Source organism: Chrysemys picta, chromosome 9 (assembly GCF_011386835.1).
Source record: "Chrysemys picta bellii isolate R12L10 chromosome 9, ASM1138683v2, whole genome shotgun sequence".
In the NCBI taxonomy this organism is placed as follows: Eukaryota; Metazoa; Chordata; order Testudines; family Emydidae; genus Chrysemys; species Chrysemys picta.
The window spans coordinates 58,166,610-58,185,185 of record NC_088799.1 but is presented as its reverse complement, the minus strand read 5'-3'; the positions used below and the strand labels follow the sequence as shown (position 1 = coordinate 58,185,185).

Genomic DNA, 18,576 nt, shown 5'->3' with positions numbered 1-18,576 from the left:
TTACAGATTCAGACTAACATGGCTACCCCTCTGATCTCTGATCTTGCTGTATTTAGTATTGTCCCTATGGTGCTAGCAAAAAGCAAGGGTTCATGGTTCTATCTTCCCTTTAAAGCGAGTTTAAGATCTCTGACACTGTGTTTAAATTCAACCCCCGTCAAAACTTCCAGGAGAGACTTGTCATGTCACTGCACTGTGATGCTTCTTGATATCTGCACTGCACAGTGACTGTTAGCACTATTGATCTGCAGCATTGCATCGTCACATGGCGACATTGTAGCACAATGAAGTGGCATTGGCTCTGAGTATTGCCATCCTGGGATGCTTTCAATACCCTAGCTGCGCAGGGTGGTGGGTCACAGATAGCAGGACCTGGTCAGAACTGAGATGGGGGGAACTTGGCCATTTGAATTCTCCAGTGTTGGCACAAGCCGTTGTCTGTCTTGTTTCATATGGGTCTCCACGTCCTGAGTTTCAATTTGGAATCCAGGTTCCAGTGAATCAAGAAGTTAAGTGATGCTCAACTGAATCTGCCAAGTTGGCCTGGTTTCTAGTTGAAACTACTGGATATGATGTGATTTACTCTCCAAATCTTGAAGGGCCCACCTTCAAAGCCCAGCTGTGGCTGGAAACATGGCCCAGGTTCACACGAAGCCCCACAGAACTTGGTGCACCTTTCAGCAAGCCTGGCCTGACCTCTAGGTTTGTAACAAGCCCCCACTTGTCTTGGGTTGTGTTCAGAAAGGCTGGCCCAGCACTAACTGAGTGCCCTTATGGCAGGTGATGTCACTTGAGTACAATGGCCACCAGCCCCAGGGGAGGCTCCAAGATATGAATCTAGCAAATATGTGGTTTGAAATACACACCACCATGCAAAGCAAGCAGTGCTGTATGGGCTCCTTGGCTGCTGTGCCGAGCCAGACTTAGGAACCTAACTCGGTGTCCAGGACTGAAGGCTCACCTAGGTCTTAGCTTCTAGCCCATAAATCTTCTTTCCTCTCTCTTCCCCTTTGTTGCAGAGTGCCAAAACCCTCTTGGCCTGGCTTCCGGGAACATTGCGGATGCTCAGATCACAGCATCGGGGCAGTACGGTGAGTGCTGGACTTTCTGGCCTTGTGACCAGGAAGAAGGTCAAGTTTTTTCATCAGGCTTAGCCAACCCATGCTAGCAAGGCCTGACCTACTCAATCAACTTTCCTAGTCGAGACAAAGCCTTTTTTATGGAGTGGTTCCTGCCTCCTGCTGGATACCATCCCGGCATTGAAGGAGTTGTGGTGGGAGCAGACAGGGGCTGGCAAAGGCCATACCATTGGCTCTGAGAGCCGAGCTCTAGAATGCCTTCTTCCCTGGCCCCTTTCAACTGGGTTTCAAACCCTTTCTTGATTCCTAGAGGCCTCAACATGCTGCATTGCGTTGCCTTGGTGATTTTATCCCTTACCTTCTATGCCTGGGATGATTCCATTGCAACCACAGTTAGATGAGGCATCTGCAATAGACAGGTGCCTTCAAACATCCTTACTGTTTAGTTCACTACTTCGTCTCAAGTTCAGCTTTCCCTGCCTGCTGTGGCCAGTGAACACCTCTTCTGTCAGCTGAGAGCACCCTCCTCCAGCCCCCAGAGGAGTCTAGTGAGAATCCATTAGCCATTGTTATAGCAGAAGTGTGGCCAAGATGCTTGTTTCCTCTACACAAGAAGATCATAGAATATCAGGGTTGGAAGGGACCTCATGAGGTCATCTAGTCCAACCCCCTGCTCAAAGCAGGACCAAGCCACAGACAGATTTTTGTTCTAGATCCCTAAATGGCCCTCTCAAGGATTGAACTCACAATCCTGGGTTTAGCAGGCCAGTGCTCAAACCACTGAGCTATCCCTTCTCCCTACAGCCCTTTACAGTCCAGACAACATGTGATGCATGGGGAGACCCAGTCCCTTGGCAGGATGGTGGCCACTGTTAAAGAGAGGGTAAATGTGGGAAGCAGGGCTCTGTCACACAAAGATGCCTGAGTGGAGGTTACCCAGACTCTGGCATCCGAAGAAGTGAGGTTTTTACTCACGAAAGCTTATGCCCAAATAAATCTGTTAGTCTTTAAGGTGCCACCAGACTCCTTGTTGTTTTTGTAGATACAGACTAACATGGCTACCCCCTGATACTTGACACCCAGACTCTGTGTTACTCTGTCTTTTTAATCTAAGCCCAGACTTCCCATCTGACATTGAACCAGGTCTGAACAGTGAGGGGCAGGCAGACAGTCCCACTGAGTGAGGTGCTCTGACTCTGCTGCTGGTGCTGTAGTCACCACGCCTGTCTTTCCAGGTCAGTGAGTGAACTCACCCAATGGCTTCCCCATCTCTCTTGTGTTCTTCTTCCACAGGTCAGTGGGCACCTAGGCTGGCTCGGTTAGATTATTCGGGGTCTGTCAATGCTTGGAGCACTGACAGCGGCAACTCCTGGATTCAGGTAGGTTTCACTTATGGAGGAAGGAGACATTGTTCAGTGAAATTAATAATAGCCTCTGATGCCTGCAGGCACCAGTCATTTGCCCTGTGGATGGGCTACAGAAAGAGGCAGTGAGCAATTCAGTCTGGGAAAGCCCCTTAGTTTCCCCACCACCGCATCTACAGTGCCCTCAAGCTATTCAGGCCATTGCAAGACTGGGATGTTTCACCCCCGCTCTCCAAACTCCCTACACACATGCGCGCACCCTTCCAAAACCCCTACACACACACACGCATGCACGCACCCCGCCAACCCCCCTACACACACACACACCCCTCCAAACCCCTTACATACACACACACGCACCCCTCCAAACCCTCTACACACACACACACACACACACACACACATGCCCCTCTGAGCACCGTACACATACACACACCCCTCTGAGCACCCCTCTGAGCACCCTACACACACACACACACACCCCTCCAAACCCCCTACACACACACATGCCCCTCCAAACCCCCTACACACACATACACACACACGCCCCTCCGAGCCCCCTACACACACACACACACACACACACACACACACACACGCACCTCTGAGCACCCTACACACACACACACCCTTCCAAACCCCCTACACACACACACGCCCCTCCAAACCTCCTACACACACACACACTTTTTCCTGCAGGTTTAAGTTATCCTTTTCCCCACTTGTCCCCTCCTGCCAGACTCTGCGCTCCCATCCTGACCTCAGTGTCTGGTGCCGCATGCTCTGCATCCTCTGGAGCTAACCTCAGTGTCCCCAGACGGATGTGCTGCTGGAGTTAGAAATAGCATGCGACTCCCAGTGCCGCAGAAAGGGTCCCCTCTGCCTGCCTATCCCTTTCCTGCACCTTGTGCCTAGCATCTCACCCGCAGATTGGTGAAGTCACTAGTATCTGCCTCCCTCTGATGGAGAAAACAAGAATATTTCATGTTACACAGAGAGAGAGAGAAAAATACCAGATTCCCTTTTGGTGAGAGGTTTCCTATTAATGAGCAGAACAGATGAGGTGCCCTCCATGTTTATTTTTAATGTGGATTTTCCTGCATTGATGTAACACGCATAACAGTGGTTAAGTGATGCACTGTACAGGGCCGCCCAGAGGATTCAGGGGGCTTGGGGCAAAGCAATTTTGGGGGACCATTCCATAAAAAAAAGTTGCAATACTATAGTAACATGTATTTGGAAATGTAAAAAATAACCAGTGAAATACATTCAAAAATTAATGTTTAATAATTTGAAAATACATGAAATACATTATTTTAAAACATTAAATGCTTTAATGGTATGTATACATTTGCAATTACATAATGGGCTGTCGCTGGGTGATGGTGATGGTTGGCGCCAATGGGCTGTGGCTGCCTTGGGGTGGCACTACTGTTGCCCAGGGCAGGGTGGGGAGCTGGGCTCTGGGTCGGGGGGTGCCCGGCTCAGAGGGGCTGGGCTCGGAGCTAGGAGTCAGGGCTGTGGGGGGGGGCCAGGAGGGGTGTCAGCCTCAGAGGGGCTGGGCTCGGAGCTAGGGGTCAGGGCTGTGGGGGATGGGGTCGGGGGGTACCCGGCTCAGAGGGACTGGTCTCGGAGCTAGAGGTCAGGGCTGGGGGGGGAGGGGGAGGGGGGAGGGGGGTGCCCAGCTCAGAGGGGCTGGGCTCGAAGCTGGGGGTCGGGGGGTGCCCGGCTCAGAGACACTTACCATGCCGCTTACCCCCGCCTCAGCGAGCCGCGTCCAGGAGCTCCTGCCGCTCGGCCCGCCAGAGCTCGCAGCCCCTCCCCCTTACCATGCGGCTCCGAGTGGGAGGACCTCAGGTGCCACCCGAGCCACGCCGCTGCAACACTGTCCAGGGCCGCTCCTGGACGCGGCGTGCTGAGGCACCAGGGGATGGGGGAAGGCAAAGGCGGAGGCAGGGGGAGCCTCCGACATTCTCGTGGGGGGCCCTGCAGGGCCTGGGGCAAATTGCCCCACTTACACCCCTCTGGGCGGCCCTGGCACTGTAACATTGCAATCCTCAAAGTGGATTCTCAGCTCAAACTGCTGTGTGTGAGCAGGGCCGGCTCTAGGATTTTTGCCGCCCAAAGCAAAAACAATTTTGCCCACCCCCCACCTTCTTTAATTACCCCACCCCCAGCCCCGCCTCAACTCCGCCCCTTCCCCAAATCCCCAGCCCTGCCTCCTCCCCCCAGGCTCTCAAGCCTAGGAGGGAGGGAGGGGGAGAAGCGGCGCCTGCGCCGCGGCCACTCAGAGTCTCCCCCCCCCCCAGGGTTTGAGAGCCTGGGAGGGAGGGGGAGACTCCGAGTGGCCGCGGCGCGGGCGCCACTTCTCTCCCTCCCTCCCAGGTGCCCAAGCCTGGGAGGGAGGGGGAGCAGCGGCGCGTGAAACGGCCGCTCGGGATCTCCCCCTCCCTCCCAGGTTTGAGAGCCTGGGAGGGAGGGGGAGACCCCGAGCCGCCGCGGCGCGCGAAACAGCTGATTCGCGCCGCTGCTCCCCCTCCCTGTGTGTGAGGACGCCAGCCAGCCCTAAGAATGGGAGCAATCCTCCAGCTTAAATAGTTAAAATCTTGACAAGTATTGTAGCCAGCCTCACTTTAGTCAGCACTAATCATCCCCGATTCACATAAACACCAGATCAACCCACACTTGTAAACAGGAGCATAGGAACTACCAGGCCAGATGTGGCCCACGGTCCATCTGGTCCAGTATCCTGTCTCCAATAGTGACCAGTACCAGCTGCTTCAGGGGAAGGTGCAAAATCCCCTACCGGACAGCTATGGAGTAACCTAGCCATAAGGGAAGAATCTTCCTAACCCTTATCAGTTAGGGGTTGACTTGTGCCCTGAAGTCTGAAAGTTGATATTCCTTATATTATTTTATCCCATCTAATATAAATTTGGGTATTAATTTTATTATTATATTAATATAAATGTCAAATCCTTTTATCAATCCTGCTACACACTTGGACTCCATCATATCGTGTGGCAATGAGTTCCAAAGGTTAATGATCTACTGTTTTTTTTAAAAACAGCCTTTCCTTTTACCAGTGTTAAATTCATCCCTTTTCAGTTGTATTGAATGCCCAAAACTATTATGTGAAAATGTGGAGGGGAATTTAAACCCACAAAAGTCACTGTCATGTTAAGATAATTATAACAAAGCAAATAAAACTGTAATGTGCCAGCACAGTGTCTTTGATAATCTCCTGACAATACACACACAATAATAATACTCTTATAGCATGCTCCATCCAAGGATCTCAGAATGCTTCACAAATAGTCATTCAATCTTTTAGCAATCCTGTATATTATCCCTATTGTATGGATGGGGAAACCAAGGCTTGAAGTGACTTGCCTACGGTTACTCACAGGTTTGGTAGAGCATGCGTCCTGAGTCGCTACCCTGGTTTTTTAAACCGAAGACCATGTCCCCTCCCCTTGAGGCTCCTCTTTCCCCATTCAACCCTTCATACTCATGGGTGTGATTTTCCTAATGCTGGGTAATATCCGTTCTGGCTGTGAGAGACTGGGGCCACTGGGGCTGCAGAGTGAGTGTAGAGAGTTAGATTGGCACATTTCTTAGGGTCTTTCAGTGCCATCACAGAAGGTTGGTTGTGTTTGAGTAGCAGAGGGGAAGATGATGAGAGGGTGGACTGAGGTCTCCCAGTGGCCCCTGCAATCACTGATTGTGTGGGATACCCCAGCCTGGTCCTGACAGATTATCCTTGCTCAATGAGCCAGGGTTCTGCAACACCCTCCCCAAATATAGCAGGGAGGGAAGCTCCTCCCCAACCCCAAACCTAGGAGGAGTCAAACCCCATGTGCAAGTCGCACTGTCATTGGCAGCGGATACCAAAGGACAACCACCCTACAGGAAATGAATCTCTGTATTCCCTCGGTAGGTGGATCTGCTGCGTCCCATGATCCTTCACGGCATACAGACCCAGGGGGCCCGGCAAAAGCTCTCCAGCCTCTACATCTCCCAGTTCGTCATCTTCTATGGCCTTGATGGGGAGAGATGGAAGAGATACAAGGGAAACGCCACCAGCTCCCAGATGGTGAGTAAAGGAGAGAGAGTAGGATCTGAAAAGGATGCTGCATCTTTCTAGAACTGACTGATAGGACAGGATTTGATGAAGGCAGGCATCCTGTCTTCTGCAGCGACCTGAACCCCCTTCAATTCATACAATGCTATCTTGGGGTAAATATCTTCCTAATCCCAGCACGTGATAAGTTTATATCCTGAAGCATGAGGATTCATTGCTCCAGTAATTGCATCCTAGTTCATGTCATGGCAGATGTTTATGTCCATATAAGTATCTGACCATTTGTAAACCTACTCTTCAGTGACATCATGTGGCAGTGAGTTCCAGAGGTTAATTTTGGGTTGTGTATAATAGTATTTCTTTGTATCCATTTGAATGGTGTTTCATATTTATTTCACTGAGCCCTTATCCTTATATTATGAAGCTGGTAAGGTTAATAAGTGCCAGACTGGAGTGACCGTCTCCTTGCCACTCCTTATTTTGTAGACCTCTGTCCTCTTCCTTCTGCATGCGCTGGAGTAACAGGGCCCTATCTCTTCCCTTCCTGCAGGTGTTCTTTGGGAATTTGGATGCAACGGAGGTGAAAGATAATCGTTTCAACCCGCCAATCATAGCCCGGTATATCCGCCTCCACCCCACACACTACAGCATTCGGACCACTCTGCGCATGGAACTCATTGGCTGTGATCTGAACAGTAAGTCCCACCATGAGGCCCTCTGTTTCCAGCTCCTCCTCATGCCCTCTAAAATCTAACACTGGATCAGAGGGGGGCAAGGGCCTTCAGGTGCTAAACTATCAACTCCCGCTGATTTCAGCGAGAGACAAAGGTGCTCAGGGCCTGGCAGGGTTAGACCACGTTGGTGGCAAGTCTGGCACCAGACACACCAAAATTAGCTGCGGGGGACAGGAAGAGGGAGTGACATCTGGTAGGTAACTGATGCTTGAAAATCTCCTTATTGGCTGATGGCTATGGCTATCCTGGGAAGAGCACAGAGCTAGCTCTCGGTCCTGATGCAGCGGCTGTGGGTGGGTGTGTTAGCCATGCTGAGAACGCCCTCCTAGAAAGAGTGTCTGATCCTCACCTGTTTTAAGGCTGTGCTTGGAACCCTGTTTGCTTTTGGTTTTTAGTCAACTGCCATTTCAGTCTAGGGGAGTGATGGGGAGCAGGTGAGCGGATGGAGTCCTCCCTCCCACACACACTGGGACTGGATATGTGAGGCATGTTGGGGAGTAACGGACGTTTCCTTCTGAGTGACTCAAGGAGAACAGCTCCCACCCCCCAGTGAGAGCAGGTTGGAGGGAGCAGGAGCTGCTTTGGGTGTTGGGTGTGTGTCCCATGCACAGGACTGTTCTGGAGATGTGGGAGCTGGGCTGGCGGGGGACGGCAGAAGCTGAGATATAGCCAGGTAAGGTACGTGCATAGCAGGACTGTGACAGCTGGTCTTGATGTGATAATAGATGCTGCCTCCTATATGTTGGCCAGTAGGCCACCAAATGTGAGTAATGGGCAACCAGAAGGCATCTTGATTTCTATTGCTTCAACTCTTTTCCAGGCTGCTCTATGCCCTTAGGAATGGAGAACAAAAGTATCTCCAACCAGCAGATCTCTGCCTCCTCCTACAGCGAGAACATGTTCTCCAGTTGGGCTCCCTCCCAAGCCCGACTTAACCTGCAGGAGAGGAGTAATGCCTGGAAGCCAAAGGTAACCACGAGGCATTAAATGGGGATTTCCCAGCTCGCAGGAGCACTGAGCTAGTGACAGAGCACTGACTTGGCACACTCCCCACCTCTCCCGACAGGAGTCCCTGTGGAGAACGGTAGAGGAGCAGTAGTTGTGGGTCAATCATAGCTGCTCCAGTCTGAGCAGGAGGCTCTGAATGGTAGGGTGCAGGAGGTCTGGCTGTGGGACAGATGATAACTACTCCAGTTTTGGCCTCTCACAGCAGGAGGCACTACAGAGATGAGAGTAGGAACAGTGAGTACACTTAGCCTGAGCTGTGATGCCTGGCCTGATGTTCAGAAATGTTGAGCACTCACCATTCCCGCCCACTGACATTAGTGGGACCTGCAGGGCCCCAGCCCCTCTGAGAGTGAGGCCAGTTGAGTTCAAAGTCTCTTTGGATCCAGCAGCTCCTTGTAGAACATTTAGACCCCATCCACAATACAAGTAAACTGTGACTGCGACACTCTCATCTGCCATGCTTACAACACACCATGCTGAGTTGAGTCCACACAGCAGCCTTTTTCACAACACATGTATCTCCAATGGATTTGTGCATCTGCATCAATTATGCTCCGTGCCATGTTTGTATCATGGTGCTGTGGGAAAATCAGGGTAGCTATCCCACAATGCCTCAGCAGAGCACATGAAGCAATGCATTTTGGGATGCCCTACTGCAAAGAGACTGGGAAGGAGGGCTGGACAACCAGGTGACACAGACGCTGTCAGGAGATCCTACCCACACAAGGAAATAAGTGTCCTCACTTGGTTCCAGGAGCATGCCATGTGCCAGTCTAGCAGGGCAACACCTGGTTAGCTGAGATTGTTCTGAAGTTTTAGCACTAACCATGTCCAGAGATGGTTACCAACTTGGTTCAAGGTTACAGCATAGAAAAGGCTTTGGCCTGTTCACTCCCTGGAGCTGAGGACATTCTTAGAGCAGTGGGAGGGACTGGACATGCCTAAGTAAAAGTTCTGACATGTTGAGAGCTGAGGGGACTGTGTGCACCGTGTCTGGTGGGTATTTCCAAAGGGGTCATGAAGGCTGGTGTGTCATTCCCCAGGTGAACAGCCCCAATGAGTGGCTGCAGGTGGACTTTGAGAAGATCATGAGGGTCACTGGAATTGTAACCCAGGGCGCCAAAAACATCTTCAGTAACATGTTTGTGAAGGAGTTTGCTGTCTCCAGCAGTCAGGATGGCTCGCGCTGGACTCCAGTTCTCCAGGATGGTGAGGAGAAGGTAAACAGAGCCAGGCTGGTGCATGGGGGACCAGGGAAAGCCCAAGGGATCACAGACACTGATACTCAGGGCTGTCCTTAGGCATACGCAGCTATGCTGCCTAGGACACCCGAAAATAAGGGGCACCCGGCCCTAGGTCTTAGTGTCCACCCTCCCGCCTCTTCCTATCCCTGTTCTGACCCTTCCTGCAGGCTCCCATCACAGCTGGCTGCTGCAGCCTGGTGAGTCTTCCTCTGGAAGGGATCTAGTACTTAAAAGTGAAAAAGCCTTCCAGCCTGCCAGACCTATTAGCACAACACTGAAACTGTTAAAGAGCCATTCAAGTTGTAATGAAGCCATTTAACAGGCATTTGCCAATCCCCAGGTATATACTGTCAGTTTCTGGATTTACTGAAAAAACAGTTGTGCATTACTATAATATTTACTCAGAACATGTTAGTCTACAGGACCTTAGTTTAAAGTTTGCTTTAAAAATATTTCATTAGTGTGTTGCTGAAGATTATAAAATCACATCTCTAAAAAAGCCTTGCATAGATTTTTAGATGCACAATCTGAGTATTCATCTTTAGCCTTAAATGCTTGGATCTTCAGGCATATAGTTTTTTAAATAAATCCTTCAAAAGACCACCCTTATCTAAAATACACATGCAAGCCCGGGCTGCCGTCGGGCATAGGGGCACCAGTTTAATAATACTGCATAGGGCCTCATAAATCCTAAGGATGGCCCTGCTGGTACTCCTGGGCTCACACTTGGAGAGGGGCTGGCAACCTCTCTGTATCTTTATTTAACCAACAGCAACTCCTGGGGCTTTTGTCATTGGGGCAACTCAAGGGCCACTTGGCAGTAATGTGCTGCCAGGGTTGTGATGTTGTCTCTTTGGATGGAGCAATTAGAGGGGTTTTTCTGCTAGGATGAGAAGTCGGTGTTAGGTGTCAGGACTGTTCTTGGTGCAATCCTGTTTATGTACCAAGAATGCACACAAAGTCCTGGTTCTCTGAAAAGGTAGAAAGAAACAACAGTAGGCAGTTTCTTGGCTGTAAAATTCCCACGTCTGCCCCTCCAGTAGGGGACCACTCACTCATTCCCAAATACCGGACATTCCAGTACTTCTGGGAATGGCATGACCCCACCCCTGCCAGCATGACCCCACCCCCACTGGCTTGACCTTGGATGCACCGTGCACACAAGGTCATGCTGCATTGGGCAGCGGGGCACATGCCATTGTTAAGAGCACACTGCTCTTCAGATGGGCGTCTCCCATCTGAACAAAACCACATCTGTTTTTTTCTGTGCGGAAGTGGGACATACCCTAAAAAGCAGGACTGTCTGGTTTAATACTGGACAATTGGGTTCTTACTCTTCAGTGAGCTAAGCTTCCTCCCAGGATCACATTCACAGCTTCTCCAGTCATCCTGCAGGCTTTCTTTCGCTAACACACACAGGCTTCCAAACCAGTCTGAGGCCTTGGCTACACTTGCGAGTTGCAGCACTGTAAAGCCGTCCCCAGCGCTGTAACTCACTCCCCGTCCACACTGGCAAGGCATTTGCAGTGCTGTATCTCCGTGGTTGCAGCTCTGCATGTACTCCAGCTCCCCAAGAGGAATAGTGAGTATTGCGCTGCCGCTGCAGCCCTGCGGCGCCAGTGTGGCCGCCAAATGCGCTGTGAATGGCCTCCAGAATTATTCGGCAGTATCCCACAATGCCTGTTCTAGCCACTCTGGTCATCAGTTCAAACTCTACTGCCCTGGCCTCAGGTAACCAACCATGTGACCCACCCTTTACATTCCCCAGGAATTTTAAAAATCCCCTTCCTGTTTGCTCAGCCTGGCGTGGCGTGGAGTGCTATCAGCGAATCTTTCCAGGTGACCATGCCTCCACGCGCCAAGCGAGCCCCAGCATGGAGCAATGGCGAGTTGCTGGACCTCATTGGTTTTTGGGGGGAAGAAGCTGTACAGTCCCATCTGCGCTCCAGCCATAGAAATTACGATACCTTTGGGAAGGTATCAAAGGACATGATGGAAAGGGGCCATGACCGGGACGCCCTGCAGTGCAGGATTAAAGTGAAGGAGCTGCAGAGTGCCTACTGCAAAGCCCGCGATGCAAACGGCCGCTCAGGTGCTCCCCCCGCGACCTGCCGATTCTACAAAGAGCTGGATGCGATACTTGGGGTTAACCCCACCTCCATTCCGAGCACCACCATGGACACTTCAGAGCCGGTGGGGGGGGGGGAAGGAGGAGGAGGAGGAAACCGGGAGTGATGGTGGTGGGCCAGATGGAGACACCCCGGAATCCCTGGAGCCATGCAGCCAGGAGCTCTTCTTGAGCCAGGAGGAAGGTAGCCAGTCGCAGCGGCCGGTACTTGGTGGAGGACAAACAGAAGAACAGGTTCCCGGTAAGCGTTTTTTTTTTTCGGGAAGGAATTTTTTCGGTGCGGGCTCTTTGGGAGAGGAGGGTTAGGCATGCATGCCTAGATGCGGAATAGTGCATTGATGTGGTTTATCACATCGCGGTAATCGGCCTCAGTAATCTCCTCGAATGTCTCATCCAGAACGTGTGCAATGCGCTTGCGCAGGTTTATCGGGAGAGCCACTGTGGTCCTTGTCCCAGCCAGGCTAACGTGTCCACGCCACTGTGCCGCGAGGGGCGGGAGGACCATTGCTGCACACAGGCAAGCTGCATATGGGCCAGGGCGGAAGCCGCATTGCAGTAGAAGACCCTTACTCACCATTTTGAGGCTCCCGTGGGATATGTGTGCTCTGTTTCGGACAGGAAAATTATGCTATTGTGTAGACCCTGTGTGTTTTCTACTCCTTAAGTGTGGGGGGAACCATTACTCTGTCTGGTATAAACAATGCTGCCTCTGTTAAATGTTGCATTTTGCCTATACAGCTGCATCAACCTTGAGACCTCAGCCGTCCCTCTTATCGCCTGCTCAGAGATTGCAAAGGCTCAGGAAGAGACTGCGAAAAAGCAAAGAAGACATGCTGCAAGAAGTGATGCGGCAATCTATTAAAGAGAATGAGAAAGCACAGAACTGGAGGGAGAAAGAAAGCAGGATCTGCCAGGAAAACGCAGCGCACCGGCGGCAAAGCATGGAGCACCGGCAGCAAAGCATGGATCGGCTCATAAGCATCCTGGAGCGCCAAGCAGACGCTATCCAGGAGCTCGTAGCCATGCAAAAGGAGCAGTACCGCAAACACCCCCCCCCCCTACAGCCCTTGTCCCAAAACTCTTTCCGTTGTGCCCCACTGTCACCTCCAACCCACTTTCCCCAACTTCCGTGTTCTTCACGCCACCCGCTGCCTCCAACACCAGTATGTTCACCACCCAACCCTGAAAACCATGACCCTTTCCCTCTGCACTCAACCCCCATCACCAGGCAGTATAGCTATCCTGAAGTGCAGCACTCACTGCACAGCACACCAGACAGGACATATGCGAATCTGTGATTGTACCGTTCCCCACTCCATCCCCTTGTTTCTTTTCAATAAATGGATTTTTTGGCTTTGAAAACGTTCTTTATTATTGCATAAAGTAAAAGACTCCTTAGCACAGGAAATAAACAGGCACTGAAAGTCTGCTTATCTGCTTAGCAAACACTGATTCCTAAAGATTGGAACTACTGCATTTCACTCCCGTGCAGGGCACCAGATATCACTGCTGGTTTTCAGCCTCAAATTGCTCCCTCAAGGCATCCCTAATCCTTGCAGCCCGGCGCTGGGCCCCTGTAATAGCCCTGCTCTCTGGCTGTGCAAATTCTGCCTCCAGGTGTTGAACCTCAGAGGTCCATGCCTGAGTGAAGCTTTCACCCTTCCCTTCACAAATATTATGGAGGGCACAACACACGGGGATGCTGTTTTCGGCCAAGTCCAGCTTCCCATACAGAGATCGCCAGCAGGCCTTTAAATGGCCAAAGGCACACTCCACAGTCATTCGGCACCAGCTCAGCCTGTAGTTGAACCGTTCCTTGCTGCTGTCAAGGCTCCCCTGTGTAGGGTTTCATGAGCCACGCCATTAACGGGTAAGCGGGATCTCCAAGGATCACAATGGGCATTTCAACTTCCCCATCCGTGATCTTCCATTCTGGGAAAAAAGTCCCGGCCTGCATCTTCCTGAACAGCCAAGTGTTCCAAAAGATGCGTGCATTATGCACCTTTCCGGGCCAGCCTGTGTTAATGTCAATGAAATGCCCACGGTGATCCACAAGCGCCAGGAGAACCATAGAGAAATACCCCTTCCGATTAACGTACTCAGATCCTAGGCGGGGTGGTGCCAGAATAGGAATGTGCGTCCCATCTATCACCCCTCCACAGTTAGGGAACCCCATTTGTACAAAGCCATCCACTATTTCCTGCACGTTACCCAGAGTCACGGTTCTTCTGAGTAGGATGCGATTAATGGCCTTGCAAACTTGCATCAACACGATTCCAACGGTCGACTTTCCCATTCCAAACTGGTTTGCGACCGACCGGTAGCTGTCTGGAGTTGCCAGCTTCCAGATTGCAATAGCCACCCGCTTTTCCACTGGCAGGGCAGCTCTCAATCTCGTTTCCTTGCGCCGCAGGATGGGGGCGAGCTCCTCACACAGTCCCATGAAAGTGGCTTTTCTCATCCAAAAGTTCTGCAGCCACTGCTCGTCATCCCAGACTTCCATGACGATGTGATTCCACCACTCGGTGCTTGTTTCCCGAGCCCAAAAGCGGCGTTCCACGGTGCTGAGCATGTCCGTGAATGCCACAAGCAATTTCGTGTCGTATGTGTTACGCGGCTCGATAGCATCATCGGACTCCTCACCCTCACTCTCACTGTCACTTTGGATCTTAAGGAATAGTTCGACAGCCAAACGTGACGTGCTGGCGAGACTCATCAGCATACGCCTCAGCAGTTCGGGCTCCATTTCCCGCAAACAGATCGCGCTGCACAGAAACCGTTGAAAGATGGCGCCAAAGGTGGACGGAAACAAAGGGATTTCTGGGATGCAAAGCGATGCATCACGGAGCGTTGGGACAGGACCCAGAATGCCCCGCACCTACGTCCCCTTCCCACAACCTACGGCGCCAGAATGGGAAGATGTGCTCTGTGGGATAGCTGCCCATAATGCACCGCTCCCAATAGCGCTGCAATTGCCGCAAATGTGGCCATGACAGTGCGCTGGGCAGCTGTCAGTGTGGACAGACTGCAGCGCTTTCTCTACTCAGCTGCACGAAGTCAGGTTTAACTCACAGCGCTGTACATCTGCAAGTGTAACCAAGGCCTGAGTCTCCTAGCCCCTGAGTTTGTACTCAGTCCACTGAACTGCCAAGTACTTTGGGCAGGCCCTCCATTGTCTCTCCTACATAAAGTGACTTATTTGCTCCTTCCATTGAGCCTGAAAAAGAGCACTTGGCACAGCCATTGGATCAGACTCATTAGTTGGAGCCATTAGTAGCTTTCAGCATAACAATGAGGGGCTCCTCCCAAAACAGCCCCCCTCAGCCAACTGTAAACCCCTATTCCAGGGTGAGAGCTGATTTACACTAGAAAATTAATCAAACCTTGCTCAGGAGTGTGAAAAATCCTTGAATGACCAATTAAGCCAACCTAAAAGTCCCTCTGTAGACAGCACTAAGGCATGTCTCCACTACAAAATTATGTCGACCTAAGAGCAGGTCTACATTACAAATTTACATTGGTGCAGCTGCAGCACGTCTGGCAAAGATGCTCTAAGCCGATGGGAGAGAGCTCTCCTGTCAGCTTAATAACTCCACCTCCGTGAAAGGCGGTCACTGTGTCGGCGGGAGAAGCTCTCCCCTTGACATAGCGCTGTCTATACAGGTTGGTAGAATACGTCGCTCTGGGGGGGGGTATTTTTCACGTAGTTATACCGAAGTAAATATGTAGTGTAGACCAAGCCTTAGTTACGTTGGCATACACAATAATTAAATCGCTTTTGCTCCTTGTGTTGGCAGTGCACGTCCTCCCCAGGAGCGCTTGTACCAGTTGTACTGTCAGTGTGAGGCAGTGTGGTATGGCTTGTGAAAGCCAGTAACAGTCAATGTAAGCTCCACATTGACCTGCGTCAACCTAACTACATCAACATTGACTCTACGCCTCTTGCGGAGTCAGCGTAATGGAGCAGTTACATCAATGGGAGCAAAATTTTAGCGTAGACACTTAGAGTTAGGTCAAGCTGCCTTGTGTGTGTCTACCTAACTCTGCAGTGTAGACCAGGCCTAAGTCAACGGATGAATTCTGCCGTCGACCTACCTACAGCCTCTCGGAAAGGTGGATTTACTACAGTGATTGGAGAACCCCTCCCATCAGTGAAGGTGCTGTCTACACTGAAGCACTACATTGCTTTAAAGGGCAGACATAGTCTGAATGTGCTGCAGGGTACTATGGGACTCAGGTAATTTATCTGCTCTTCCACTGAAACAAAACTGTCTTCTCAGGGCACTAGCCAAGGAGAGATGCAGCAGCCCCACTTGGCAAACAAACATCTCCTGAGTTGCACTTGCTAGGAGTGCCTAGGGTGGTTGCTGCATGTGGATAGCATAGCACAGTGCTGCTGGAGGCAGAGGGGGGTAACCTTGTTGCAGGACTGGGCATATTCTTCCCCATTTGAAAATGTCTCACCCAAACCAAAACTTTTCCGTTTGTTCCAAAGATTTTCTAACCCTTTAAAAATAAAATTGAAGCAAAATTTGAAACAAAAAATCATTTTGAATCGAAATATCTATTTTCCATTTTTTTGCATTTTTTTCTTGACCAAAACAATGCAGAGAATTTGACACAAATGCATGAAATATTTCTGTTGACCCAATTATCCAGTTTTAGGTGAGAAAGAGTTTTGTCCGAAAAGTTTCGCCCAGCTCTAAGGTATGGTTTCCTGCCATTGTGCCCATTGGTGCTTGCTCTGGGTGAAGCCTTGCGGTGGGGCAGAATTCCACCAGCCCTGCTTGTAACTACCCTTGTGTCACCTGGCCCGTCAGAAAGCAAAGTACAGGGACTTGTTGAAAACACGCATCACCCCCAAATTAGAATGCAGGTCAGAATAAGGGGATTGGTAAAATCCTGACTGTGCAATGGCCCAGGGGGGTGGGAGTAATGGAGGAGAACTGGTTACCATGTGTGCTGCAGCAGCTGGGAGATGGGACGAACTCATGACATAGCAATATGGATAATTTAGTTGGGGATTGGTCCTGCTTTGAGCGGGGGGTTGGACTAGATGACCTCCTGAGGTCCCTTCCAACCCTGATATCTATAATTCTATGAACAGTCTATTAGTATGTGTATTCACTCTGTGTATAAGAATAATAGACTCATAGACCCAGAGAGTTAGAAGGGACCACAGGGGCCATCTGGTCTAAACCCCTGTTAAGATGCAGGATTTGTTGTGTCTAAACTATCCAAGACAGATGGCTCCAGCCTCCTTTTGAAAACCTCCAGTGAAGGAGCTTCCACAACCTCCCGAGGCGTCTGTTCCACTGTCCTAATGTTCATACAGCTAGGAAGTTTCTCCTGAGATTTAATCTAAATCTTCTCTGCTGTAGTTTGAACCCGTTGCCTCTTGTCCTGCTAGGGTGACCAGACGTCCCGATATTTAGGTGTTTGTCCTGATGTCCCGATATTTCGCGGCACTCCACTTTTTTTTTTTTGCTCCGCCAGCGACCCCCTCAATGTCCCGATATTTTCTTCCTCTCATCTGGTCACCCTATGTCCTGCCCTCTGTGGCAAGAGAGAACAATTTTTTTCCATCTTTGTAATGGCAGCTTTCAAATATTTCACATCCCCCCGCAATCTCCTCTCTTCCAAACTAAACATATGCAGTTCCTGCAGCCTTTGCTCATACAGCTTACATTCCATCCCTTTGATTATCTTTGTTGCTCGCCTCTGGATCCCTTCCAGTTTCGCTACATCCTTTCTATACATTGGTAACCAAAACTGGACAGTAGAGCGGTACTGTCACCTCCCATGACTTGCATGCTATGCCTCTGTTAATGCAACCTAAAATTGCATTTGTTTTTTTTTTTGCAACAGCATGGCATTGCTGACTTATGTTGAGGTTGTGATCCACCACAGCTCCCCAATCCTTCTCAGCAGTGCTGCTGCCAAGCCAGTTATCCACCATTTTGTATCTGTGCATTTGGCTTTTCTTTCCTAAGTGTAGCACTTTCCATTTGTCTTTGTTGAATTTCATTTTGTTGTCTATAGCCCAGTTCTCCAATTTATCAAGATCCCTCTGAATTTTAGCTCTATCCTCCAAAGTGTTGGCACCCGCCCCCCAGCTTTGTGTCATCTGCACATTTGATCAGTATGCTCTCTATACCTACATCCAGGTCATTAATAAAGATGTTAAACACCACCCCATACACTGCCTCCCCATATATTAGACGTGGGCTGTAACTGAATGATAGAGAAAGCCTATTAGAGCAATTAGCTGTCTGCACCCAACGCAGTGCAGAACTGATTCCTCTAGTTTATTCTCCAGATCTTTTCCTGTTTATTTTTAAATTTCCCAAGTGATGAAGCTTCTACTCCTTTCCTTGGGAATCTCTGCTTCAATCTGATAGACCTGCTGTTTAGAACCCTCCTCCTCCGCTATGTTCCTTTGCTTCCTTTCTTCCCACTCCTCACAGGTATATCCTCTGCTTGCACCACCTGAAATAATTCCCCTCCTGTGCCCTTCAGATACAGGGATCGCCTTCCTTAGCATTGTCCTACCCAGGGCCAGCTCCAGGCACCAGTGAAGGAAGCAGGTGCTTGGGGCGGCCAATGGAAGGTGGCAGCATGTCCGGGTCTTCGGCGGGAATTCGGCTGCAGGTCCCTCAGTAGAGAGGGAGCGAAGGACCTGCTGCCAAATTGCCGCTGAAGAATGAAGCGGCATGATTGAGCTGCTGCCGAAGTGCTGCTGATCGGCTTTATCTTTTTTTTTTTTCCCCCCGCTTCGCCACTTGGGGCGGCAAAAAAGCTGGAGCCGGCCCTGGTCCTACCCCCAGCTGAGTGAGATTCCCCCCTAGAGTAACTCCACTGACATCCAGGGGCTGGTTCCTGGGATGAATCTCTGAATCTTTCCCCACTGAAGGAGTGAGCAGCCCTGACATGGC

General features: G+C 50.6%; 1 protein-coding gene across 8 annotated transcripts in view; it reads left to right on the top strand.

Moving 5' to 3' along the window:
- Window positions 1-18,576, top strand: part of F8 (coagulation factor VIII) — an 84,544-nt gene that overhangs the window by 56,649 nt on the left and 9,319 nt on the right. For 3 of the 8 annotated variants that reach the window (XM_065556272.1, XM_065556273.1, XM_065556274.1), the window contains 8 exons: window positions 1,020-1,091; window positions 2,373-2,458; window positions 6,384-6,539; window positions 7,078-7,222; window positions 8,082-8,230; window positions 9,313-9,489; window positions 11,314-11,882; window positions 12,380-12,551. In XM_065556272.1, coding sequence (XP_065412344.1) covers window positions 1,020-1,091; window positions 2,373-2,458; window positions 6,384-6,539; window positions 7,078-7,222; window positions 8,082-8,230; window positions 9,313-9,489; window positions 11,314-11,748 — 1,220 coding nt within the window. In that variant the 3' untranslated portion in view covers window positions 11,749-11,882; window positions 12,380-12,551. Of the gene's footprint in view, window positions 1-1,019; window positions 1,092-2,372; window positions 2,459-6,383; window positions 6,540-7,077; window positions 7,223-8,081; window positions 8,231-9,312; window positions 9,490-11,313; window positions 11,883-12,379; window positions 12,552-18,576 lie in introns of those variants that run through there. The other 5 variants (XM_042858749.2, XM_042858748.2, XM_042858751.2 and 2 more) reach the window with 3 other exon arrangements.